This window comes from Thamnophis elegans, chromosome 15 (genome assembly GCF_009769535.1).
Source record: "Thamnophis elegans isolate rThaEle1 chromosome 15, rThaEle1.pri, whole genome shotgun sequence".
In the NCBI taxonomy this organism is placed as follows: Eukaryota; Metazoa; Chordata; class Lepidosauria; order Squamata; family Colubridae; genus Thamnophis; species Thamnophis elegans.
Genome location: NC_045555.1, coordinates 8,036,586 through 8,048,616, shown reverse-complemented (window position 1 = coordinate 8,048,616; position 12,031 = coordinate 8,036,586). Strand labels below are relative to the sequence as shown.

The 12,031-nt window shown below is 44.1% G+C and overlaps 1 protein-coding gene across 1 annotated transcript in view; it reads right to left on the bottom strand.

Annotated features, from left to right (window-relative positions):
- Positions 1-12,031, bottom strand: part of LOC116518325 (msx2-interacting protein-like) — a 37,426-nt gene that overhangs the window by 20,270 nt on the left and 5,125 nt on the right. Inside the window, exons 2-7 of the mRNA XM_032231653.1 lie at positions 9,753-10,217; positions 7,308-7,784; positions 6,599-6,747; positions 4,182-4,382; positions 3,240-3,391; positions 1,888-2,013 (exon numbers count right to left, since the gene is read on the bottom strand). Coding sequence (XP_032087544.1) covers positions 1,888-2,013; positions 3,240-3,391; positions 4,182-4,382; positions 6,599-6,747; positions 7,308-7,784; positions 9,753-10,217 — 1,570 coding nt within the window. The remainder of the gene's footprint in view (positions 1-1,887; positions 2,014-3,239; positions 3,392-4,181; positions 4,383-6,598; positions 6,748-7,307; positions 7,785-9,752; positions 10,218-12,031) is intronic.

The following is a 12,031-nucleotide window of genomic DNA, read 5'->3' as shown; positions in this document are numbered from 1 at the left end:
GTTTATTTGGCAGGGGGAAAAAGCAAGAATAAAATTAAAATTGTTACAAGATGCTAGAATAAGGGGAGGATTGGGCCTACCTAACTGGGAATTATATTACCAGGCAACGTCTGAGGTGGGTTAAGGAGTGGATAACATTAAGGAATTCCAGATTATTGACTGTAAAAGGACATGACTTACTGTTGGGATGGCATGCTTTTTTATGGTATAAGGGAACTAAAACACAAGAGTTATTTTAGAAGACACTATTTACGGAAGGCTTTGTTACTGAATTGGGAGAAGATCAAAAGGCAGGATTATTTAAAAATTCCAGTCTAGCTATCAACTATTGAAGCTTTTTCATATCCAATAATATGCAAAAAGAAACAAAAAGTTAGATATGGTGAAATATTGAATGCAGAGGGTGAACTTAAATCTATGCAAGAGTTGAAACAGGAAGGAATAGGAATGAATTTGTTTTCATATGTGCAAATACAATCTAGATATGATAAAGTTCGTAAAACAGAAGGTTTCTATGATAAAATGACTGAATTAGACAATATTTTGACAGGTACAGATGAAAAAGTAATTAAAAAATTATATGGACACTTACTAGAGGTTAGGTTAAAGGAAGAACAAGTTAAAGAAACTATGATAACTTGGGGGGGAAATTTTGGACATGGGATTAAACTAGAGCAATGGCAGAAATTGTGGTCTGAAAATTATAAAATGACAATGTCAACAGCATACAAGGAAAATATATAAAAGGTGTTTTACAGGTGGCCCCTACCCCAACGAGAATAGCAAAAATGTTCAAGAACAAGTCGGAAAAGTGTTGGAAATGTCAGACAGGTTCATATTATCAGATGTGGTGGACTTGCATAGAAGCTAAAAGATACTGGACTAAAATCCACATGTGGTTGGAGAAAATGATACGAAAACACATAGACTTTAAACCAGAGATTTTTTTATTGGGAATCATACCAGAAACATATAATAAAGATCTGAAATATTTGATTGTAAATGTTTTAACGGCAGCTAGAATTGTATTTGCAAAATATTGGAAAAATGAGAAAATACCAACGCAGGAGGAAGTTATTCAAAAAATAATGGAAAGTGCTGAAATGAGTAAATTGACATTTGAAATTAGAGAACAAGAAGATGAAAATTTTTATGAAGTATGGGATTTGTTATATCAGTAGTTAGATAAAAAAAAAGGAAATGAAAAATCTTGGAGAAGTCTTTCATATTGTAATAATAGAATGAGACAGGTGATACCATAAACACATATTATTATTAAATAGATTTGTAATGATTCAATGGAATATTGGTATATATATGAATCGAATATCTATAATATTTTGTTTAAAATGAAGGAATAACAATTGTAGTTGAACATATGATGTATAATGATAACAACGTATCTATGTAAACTTGATGGACAATCTGTGACTTTATATATAATTGAAAGTGGTGATGCACAAATGCTTGTAACCAAACACATGCTATATGTATATGTAATGGATGATGGTTTTATGTTTCATGCTTTGTTTGTCTTAAAATAAAAAACTTAAAAAAATATTTTTGAGGCACAGGAAGTGGCCTGCTGCTGTGTTGCAACATTTCCGGGGGGGGGGGGGGGGGGGCTTATTTTCGGGGAAACAGGATAAAGGTTAATATTATAAGCAATTAGACAGTATACGTGGATGGAGTCACTACTGGAGAATGAACAATAAACAAAGATGACAACACTCTCCAGAAGAGCTCTATCTTAAACAATCGACATTTCGTTATAATCTAACTATTGGAGTCGAATAATCTGACCTGATCAGCAAGTAAGTAAGAGGTAGGGTCAATAAATCCCGGGACACGACCTCAGAGCCGTGCCCTAGAGGGGCCTCCACGTACCTTGAGGCGATTGTTTCCAAGATATTCTCCATCCATCTTTTTGATGGCTTTGCAGACACTGGCAATATCGGAAAACTGCAGGAAGGCATACTGAGGAATCCCGTTCACTCTCTTCATGTCGATATCCTGGTGGGGGAAGGAAAGCATTAAGGGAGGGGTCGGCAACCTTAAACACTCAAAGAGCCACAAAGGTGCTAACTGGAATCCCCCACCCCATTCAATTCTGGAGTCAACCGGAAGTCCAGTTCCCCTACCATAGAGTCTCCTCCTAGCGCGGTGTCCTTTTCCCTCTACTTGTCGTAACCAAAAGCCCTATCAATTGTAGAGCCAAATGGAAAACCTGTCCCTTGCCATAGAGTCTCCTCCTGGTGCACCATGCTTTCTCCCCAACTGGAAGCTACTCTCAAAATTGTGGTGCCGACCGGCGACAGGAAGCCGCAGCAGAGGGATGAAAGAGCCACATGCGGCTCCAGAGGAACGGATTGCCGACCCCTGGTCTAGACCGGCAGCATCATGGGGGCAGCTGGATCAGGCAGGATGCTCCCTAAAGAGGAACAGACACCCTCACGGCAACTGACACACACCGGGTTGGACTGCCCTATCAATGAACACTCCCTTTCTTTTCTATGCCTGAATGCCGAGATCCACTTCCTTCCAATGTCTTTCTAACGCTGGTAGAAGCATTGAAGGCAGTGCCGAAAGGAGGCTCCTAGCACCCTGCACCAACAACTGGAGGCTCTTTGCCCCTGTGCCCAACAGCCCAACCAGCTCTCATTATTGAAAGTGAAAATGTAGCCATTCCGACCAGTTTGCAATTGTTCTTCCTTGAGCTGGAAACAAGAGAGGAAAAGGACCAGCACACAGTGGAGAAGATGGGACCAAAACTCCAGAGGCTACTTTTCCCCTAAAAGTTCACAGAGTTTTTACAATGTTGTATCATCACAACATCTGCCAAGATTCGGTTGGCACTTTCCCCTCACTACAATTCCTCTTCCTCTCAAGTGCCGTCTGAAGACATCTCTGTGGTCATGTGGCCGGCATAACTCAACGCTTGAAGGCACACGGAACGCTGTTACCTTCCCACCAAAGGTGGCCCCTATTTTTTCTACTTTAATTTTTTATGTGCTTTCAAATTTCTAGGTTGGCAGAAGCTGGGAGAAGTCACGGGAGCTCACTCTGTTATGCGGCGCTGGGGGTTCAAACTACTGAACTGCCGACCTTTCTGATCGAGAAGCTCAGTGTCTTAGCCACCTGATGATTTCTGTATTAAAGGACAATAAAATCTAGCCCCGGATTAGGGTCTTTTTGAACATGTTTTGACACAGAAAGAGAGCTAAACTGCTTGTACATACCACTATTCCTCCAAAACGCTGGAAAATGTTACAAAGCTCATCACATGTGGTGGTTTTTTCAAGGTTGCCAATGAAGAGAGTTCTAGTCGCTTTAGGATGAAACTCGTCGATCCTTTCATCCAGTGGCCGGAATTCGTTCTCGCTTTCGGTTTCTGAGGGCAAAAAAGAAACAAAAAATAGCATCTTCCGAGACATTTTTGCTTCTACGAATCTTCTAGCAGTTATTTGGCTCAGTGACACCCCCCCTCCCACTCCAAAGGTTTTTGCACTAGGGGATGCCAGAAGGTAAGAGTGGCCTGGAAATCCCTGAGACAATGAAAATGTAAAATAAAATTCGTAGCCAAAAATAAAATAAAATCCAGCAAACTAACCTGGAAATATAGCCGAGTGAACCACTTCAGAAATTACTTGGCCGCCATTTTTGATTTTCTAATTATAGAAGGCCAACACACAAATAAAACCAGCTAAGGCTGCACTGTGCTAAATAAAATGAAAGTGGGACAAGTAATAGGGCCGTGATGGTTAACCTATGGCATGCGTGTCCAAAGTGGCATGCAGAGCCATTTTCTGCAGGGGCATTTTCAGGATGATTGGGGAGGATTTTGGGCCAAACACGACCTGAAAAACAGCCCCAAAAGTGGCCTGTTTTTAGGCCATTTTCTGGTGCTCTGGCGCCCGCGAAGACCACCTGGCAGTGCCAGAAACCAGAAGAGCAGTTGGCCATGGTGCACGTGCCCATAGAGAGGGGTCTGCGTGCCACTTCTGGCACACGTGCCATAGGTTACCCATCACGGGTTTAGACAATTCCTAAGCTGGCTTTGAAATGGCCTTGAATCTTCTCCATTCACCCAAGACGTTCTGATCTGCTACATCTTTGGGGCCCGAGAAGGCCATGGGTAGGTAGTTCCCCAGGAGTCGAGGAGGGCTTCCGAGGGGGCTCACCTGGCCCTATCCAAGCCGTCATTTCAATCTGCATGCCGAAAAACAGCTTTCCTTTGGAGGCGTTCAGGGCCTTCTCCTGGTCCTCCTGTTGCCGGAAGAACACCAGTCCATATCGCTCTTCGGAGGCCCCGTGAATCTGGACACAGGTCACCTTCCCGTACTTCTTGAATTTATGGAACAGCCCATCCTTGAGGCTGGTGTCTACACCGCAAGGGGCAAATCAAAAGAAGGCATGGTCATCTTTGGAATCCACAGCGTGTCAGACCTGGAAGCCATCTTTTTCTTTTTGGATTTCAGGCCTGCCACACTTTCTACTGTGGGCAAATTGGGGGAGGGGGGATTGCATGGAGTTAGGTGAGGTGTAACTATAACAACATTCTTTCTCAGAAAGTCAAGGTCACTTTTGTCCATGCACTTGGACGGATGTAGTTAGGAGGGAGCTGTCTTTGTGGCAATGGAGGATTGGACCATGTGATAAGATTTGTGGGTGTTGGGACAGGGTTTTGAACTTTCAACTGGGTGGGAAAAGCTGGAAGCTTTCAGATTCGTGTTTTCCCAGATGTGCCAACATGACGTCTCTAATAAAGTGGAACTTTGAAGAAACACAAGTTTTCTTTCGTTGGAGGTGGTGTTTTTGGAACCCTGACACAGTGGTTCTTTAGCTTGAAGCTTCTGTTGGTATCTTTTTATATCCATCATTAATATAACAAGAAACCCAAAACACTCCCACGCCTGCTGGCATGGCCGCGACAATCACCTACCCCCCACCTCTCTTGAAGCAGTCCTTGCCCGTATCTACTGTAGGTAGCACCTGCATTTTGGCTGGGAGGCATAGAAATGAAAAAGAAGGCCCAGCCTTCTAAAAGCTGAACTATTTCTGTTGGTCAAAAGAAGGGTTTTACTGTCATGTAGCCCCACCCCCTTCCCTATGATGAGCAGAGGAACATGCCTCAATTTCCTTGGGGGGTAAAATCTCTATTATGATGTGCAAAGGGAGCCAGTCTATCCAAGAGCAGTTTCAGAAGAAAAAAAAAATCAAGCCACCTACCATGTTTCCCCCCAAATAAGACAGAATCTTATTTTATTTAGACCCCGAAATAAGCACTTGGCCTTATTTTCAGGGAGATCTTATTACAGCGGTTCTCAACCTGTGAGTCACGAACTTTTGGGGTCGAATGACCCTTTCGGGTCGAACAACCCTTTCACAAGGGTCACCTAAGACCATCCACCTCCAACGGTGTCAGTGATGGTCAGGAGCGTGTCCTGAAGCAGCAGGTGCATGAAGAGCACCAGGTGGTGAAGCAGCCTCCTCCCGGCTCCGGCCGTAACCACACCAGGGAAAGGTCGAAGCACTGAAGTGGGAGAGAGACAGGTTCTTATGTGTGGTGGATCAATCTTGGCTCTGATGACGTCAGAAGCGAGCGTTCATCAGTGCCGCTTCAGCCCAGCCGCCTGTACAGGGGCTCAAAGGCACCCGGAGAGCAGGAGACCAGTGGGGCATCGGGCCACCCGCTTCAGCCAGCTCTCGCCCAGGCAGGCGCATGTCGGGATTCAAGCTACCTTGGGCCTGGACGCTGCCTTTGATGCCCCCGCTGCCGGTCCTGTCCTGTGAGCTAAACTGAGCTCAGAGGCTTTTTGGTCCCAGGTAAGGGCCGGCAGGAGAGGCCCACCCATTCCTTCCATCCCGAAGAATTCCACTTGGGACGGAAGCACAGTTCGATGTAACTTAAGCCTCTGTTTAAAATCCCATTAAAGGGCAATTTCTTAATCTGTGTTAAATCGATTGCTCTCATGAATTAACCGCTACATGCTCCCATGCCTGGTGTAATGAGTAGAAAGAAAGAAAGAAAGAAAGAAAGAAAGAAAGAAAGAAAGAAAGAAAGAAAGAAAGAAAGAAAGAAAGAAAGAAAGAAAAAGAGGAGGGAGGGATGGAAGGAAGGAAAGAAAAAGAAGAAAAGGGAGGAATGAAAAGAAAGAGAAAGAGAAAAGGGAGGGAGGAATGGAAGGAAAGAAAGAAAGAAACCTGGGTGGGTGGGTGAGGGGAATGGAAGGTAAGGAACTGTGTTTAAGGGTCGCAGCATTGGGAAGGTTGAGAACCACTGTCTTATTATTTTTTGAGGTGCAGAAGGCGGCAAGCGTGTTCATCTCATGGCTGCTGTTGCGTTGCAATATTTTCGGGGAGGGCTTATTTCAGCGCATGCGCTCAAAAGCCCAATTGGGCTTATTATCTGGGGAGGACTTATTTTCGGGGAAACAGGGTATTTTCAAAATGTAGGTCAGAGGAACCAATAATGTAATTATAAAGAGGTCGTATCTCATTCAACTGGCTTTACATGTTTTGGCAGAGTGTTCTCGTCAGCCTCGGCATGGCTGGGTGGAGTGGCCACTGCGGTGCAGGGAGGCTGCGTGGGACTTACCTGTAGAACGCACAGGAAGATTCTGGACCTTAATCCCAAAACTTTTACGGGGTTCATCTTTCTCCAGAGGTGGAAGCAACTGGGAGGTAGGGGCTGGAACAGCCGTCGACTGAACCGAACGGGCTGGGGATTCGTCACTAGAGTCGCTGCTACAGGCAAAAAAACCCCCAAAAATGAGACCATGAGAAACGCAGTTAGAACAATTATGCCGAGGTTCCAAAGAGACAAGCAAGACATCAAGCTCGGCTTCTTCTCCGATCCCATATATTGCTATGCGTTATCTTCAAGGAAGCACGAAAGGGTGGGGTACAAGTGGGAAAGGATTTTAGGGCAAATCATAATCCAAAATCTCTTTTTTAACTCTTCAGTGAAGGGAAATAAATCTTTCATTTTAATAGCAATAGCACTGAGACATATACCACTTCACAGTGATTCACAGCCTTCTCTAAGTGGTCTACAGAGTCAGCCTCTTGACCCCAACAATTGGGATCCTCATTTGACTGACCTGGGAAGGATGGAAGGCTGAGTCAACCTCAACTCAAGGCCATAAACAAAAGATGCCGTTAATAAAGAAGAAAGAGGGATAGTCCAGGCAGTTAAGCCGGTGCTGAATGAAAATGCAGAAAGCTCTATCCCCAATCAATCTTCCGGGATCAATACCGGGACTCAAAGCAAAAGACACCCCACGCCTGCAGAGGGGGGATGATACCTGTCCCTGCTGGTATTGCTGCTGCTTCTGATTGGATCGCTGCTCGAAGACCGGCTCCTAGAACCGCTTCCGCTGGGCGATCGAGTGGATCTGGATGCTTGGCTCGCCAGCCTCTGGGGAGACTGTGTCCTGGACTGGGAGGAATGGGGGGACCGGCTCCTGCTGTGCTGGTAACTCCTTTCCGGCCTTCTACCTCGGACCTCCCTGGTGAGGTCATCCCGGTAGATATCCCTGTGTACCACGCTGGGCAACGTAAACTGCTCCCGAGCCCGAGGTTCGTAATGATGGTCATGAGCATCAAAGCGGCTCAGGCTACGACCCCGAGAACTGTAATAGAGTCCGTGTTGCAAAGTCCGTTCCCGAGGATCCCGGTAATAATCCTGATCGTAATGTCTTGTGCGATCAAATCCTCCTGTCCCCCGTTCATGGTGTCCATAGGCACTAGGCTCATAAGCACGCTCCCTGTTATCTGAAGCCCTGCATTTAGGAGGGGAAAAACAAAGTACGTCAAATCAGAGAAGGAGAACAATGACTCAACAACATGCAAGCACTTAATGCAGGGTTGGCTGTTACTGCAAGTCATCAAAATAATTCCAGTATTTTCTGAATAACTTTCCTCCTGCATTGGTGTTTGGTGTTTTCTCGTTTTTCCAATTTTTTGCAAATATAATTCTAGCCACTGTTAACACATTTACAATCAGATATTTCAATTCTTTACTATATATTTCTGGTAAAATCCCCAATAAGAATATCTCTTGTTTGAATTCTATGGTTTTCTATCATTTTTTCCAACCATGTGTGAAAATATATATTTATACACACACACACACACACACACACACACACAAAGAAAAAAAGAAAAAAGTTCCTCCGTTTTCCAACACTTTAAAGCAACAGGACATGAAACTGATTTTGAAGGAACCAAATTAATCTCCAAAACAGAACACTTCAACAAGAGAATAATTATGGAAGCCATGGAAATAGAGAAATACCCCCACAACATGAATAAACGTGACCATACTTCCTGCCTACCAGACATCTTGAAACCAGCGCTAGTCAACAAACGAACCCCATCCACCACCCAGGTCATTACAACACAAAAGAACAACGGACACACAGCCAGCACCTCAGCCACACAGGATGATATGAAACAGCCGACCAATCTACAAACATCAACTCCATCGACCAATCAGGATGCAACTACACAGCCAATCAACCCACAAAGCCAGCACTCCACACACACCCCACCAAGATTCATAGAAACACAGCTCCGACCAAGCCTTTTACACACACGCACACACACACACACATATCCAAAAGAAAGCAGAAAAGAAATATACCTTCTTTAAAAGAAAAAGAGGGGAAAAAAACCCCAGTCTTCTTCTCCAAAAAACCTCAATTCCAGTAATAATAGCTAAGTGGGGGGGAAAGTAGAAAAGTAACACTAATGAAAAAAAGAAAGAGTAAAGGGAAAAAAAGAGAGAAAAAAAGAGAGAAAAGAGAGGAAAAAAGAGAACACTGCCACTATATAGAATCCAAGGCTCTTTTGTTAAATTCCAAACAAAGTTAACAATTCTCTTTTCAAGGCCCCTGCAATCTTCTTTCTTTCAACTCCAAGCTTTCTTTTAACTCCAGACGGAGCACCTGTATAAACAATCTTCCGTGCCCATCCCACTATCATTTTCAATAAACAAGCTCAGAGTCCTTAAAATATAACACCAACTCTTACTTTGTTCAAGATTATCAAATGCTCAAAGAAAAGGAAAACAATGTTTCGAAGCCTCTAGATGCCAGTGTTACTTATCTTCTTCTACTTTCACTTCCCTCCTTATATTCCAAACTAAAGGAAAAAAGAATTTTTTAAAAAAAGATACAATAGGGCAACGATGGCAAACTTTTTTGCCATTGCATGCCAAAAGCGGAGGGAGCACACGGGGGGTCGTGCGCTAGCGTGCTACACCCATGCTATACACGTGACCCCACACGTTTTTTGCCCTCCGGAGGCTTCAGGGAAGAGAGAAAGCAAGAGAGAGAAAGAGAGGAGGGAGATGTGGGGATGTATGCATGTATATATTTGGAGACAAATCAAATCAAATGTAAATGCAAGCAAGAAATACAGAATTTGGCTCAGATCACTAGAGTCAGTCCTGCTGACTGGAAAGCAAGTTCTTTGGAACAAGAATGATACGGTGCTCAGCACACCCTAGAGTGGCTCAAAAGGGATCTATTTTGCAGGTGAGGCTTTTGTCTCCTTGGAGGCCGCCCGCCCAATGCTCCTGCCTCCACCCGGGTGGGGGTGGGGGGAAATGGAGGCAGGTGCAGACCAGGAGATGGTGCTGGTCTGTTTCAGGAGGACGAGCAGAGAAAAGCACAACATATGCAGCTGGGATCAATACTGGGACCCAAAGCAAAAGATGCCCCATGCCTGCAGAGGGACAACAATACCTGTCGTTGCTGCTTCTGATTGAATCGCTGCTCGAAGACCGGCTCCTAGAACCGCTTCCGCTGGGCGATCGACTGGATCTGGATGCTTGGCTCGGCAGCCTCTGGGGAGACTGTGTCCTGGACTGGAAGGAATGGGGTGACCGGCTCCTGCTGTGCTGGTAACTCCTTTCCGGCCTTCTACCTCGGACCTCCCTGGTGAGGTCATCCCGGTAGATATCCCTGTGTACCACGCTGGGCAACGTAAACTGCTCCCGAGCCCGAGGTTCGTAACGAGGGTCATGAGCATCAAAGCGGCTCGGGCTGCGACTCCGAGAACTGTAATAGAGTCCGTGTTGCAAAGTCCGTTCCCGAGTATCCCGGTAATAATCCTGATCGTAATGTCGCGTGCGATCAAATCCTCCTGTCCCCCGTTCATGGTGTCCATAGGCACTAGGCTCATAAGCACGCTCCCTGTTATCTGAAGCCCTGCATTTAGGAGAGGAAAAACAAAGTACGTCAAATCAGAGAAGGAGAACAATGACTCAACAACATGCAAGCATTTAATGCAGGGTTGGCTGTTACTGCAAGTCATCAAAAGGCCAACAATGATCTATTTAGCAGACTGAATGAGCTTGGTCCTTTTACGTGCACGTAAGATAGGTCTGGCACTGACTCTGCTTCACTGCTTAAACAGAGCCAGCTTGATGCCTTCTGTGCTAGATTTCTACCCCATAATCCCTGCCTCGCAGCACAATGGCTAGGGATCATGGGAGAAGGCGGCTAACGAACCTGAAAGGCATCCAGAACTAAGCTTCTATGGACAAAATTGTGTACCACAGTCCCCAAATGATCTTGTGCAAGATAATTTAATTTCAACAGTTTTATTTATCTATTTCTGGGATGAAACACAACTATTTAACGTGTTTCATTCCATGACAATCCTAGAATCCTGTCATTAAGGTGTTGGCATTAGCCACAAAATCGTAGAAAAAAAAGCAATTTATTTTTAAAAGCTCACTTGAAATCTAAGAGTCCTAGGACAATGTATCAGCTTAGCTAAAGTCAGATCTCTGCTTATCTTTGTAATAATGAAGTCAAGATACAGCCAACTAAAAGTCACAGGTATTAAGCTCCGAAAACAAGATAAACAATGTTTCTATGTGCTGGTGAGTATGGTATTTTTTAAAATCACTTCAGACAATAACAGGGTGGGATATTTTAATAGTCAATAAAACAAATTGTGGCCATTTCTGTATTTTACATACAGAATTATGTTTACCGTAAAACTATGTTGTCAACTATGTACTATGTAGAATTTAAAAAAGAAAGTTATGTTGCTAAGACAACTAAGAGCCTTGGTGAGCTGCCTAGGCCACGAAAAGGCCTACAATAATTTAGTGCTTTAATTTAGAAGGGTCACTGAATGGCCCGTTTTGTAGTACACAACTAGGAAAATAGATGAAATAATTCAGAACAAACATGCGCAGATCAAGCAATAAAGCCAGCGCTTGTATTAGTTACAAAAGTTTCCTAAACCGTTCAAGGAAGCAGGAATTCAAATCATTCCCCCTTTTACTTCCAACCACCTTCCTTGAAAAGTAATTAGCAGGGACTGCAGTTCTTGGTTAACTCATCCTTCTCTTGACTGTCAGGTCAAAACGCATGGACCTGCCTTCTCCTCCCCACCTCCAAAAGTGAATTAGGTTCTCCTCCCTTTCCACTTTATGCTCCTGCTATAACCATAGTGCAGGCCTTAGGCCACTTGTCCCCCCATAGGGAGGAGGAGGCAGCGGTCCTGAGTGCAGGTTAGGTTTTTTGTCTGAATTCTTGCTATTCCAGCAAGTCAGAGCTGCCTCACAAAAGAGCAAAACAAAAAAAAACCTATAAGGCAGGCGTTTTAGTAGGTGTCACAAACATTTGCAGCTCCATGCAAATAAGACCACATATTGTCTCAGTATGTATAAATATTTGTTTAAATATTTCTCTCGCCCTCGCCTTTTGAAACAACACTCAACACACACCCTGCAAAAATGATATCAGGGAAAGCTGATACAATAAAGTAACAAAAAAAAGAGCAAGATTTCTAGAAAAGTTAAGATATAAGTGTAAGAGCCCTTTTATGGGTTAGGACACAGAAGACAGACAAAAGAAACTAGCAAAGCTGAGAATCTAATGACTACAGCAGTGCTGGTTATCTATTAGTACTAATTACTACTGGAGTTAGTGGGGAAAAAAGGAACTGACTTGGGTTAGGAGAGGGGCTAATATACACAGGGCAGGACATACCAACCTTTTCCAAG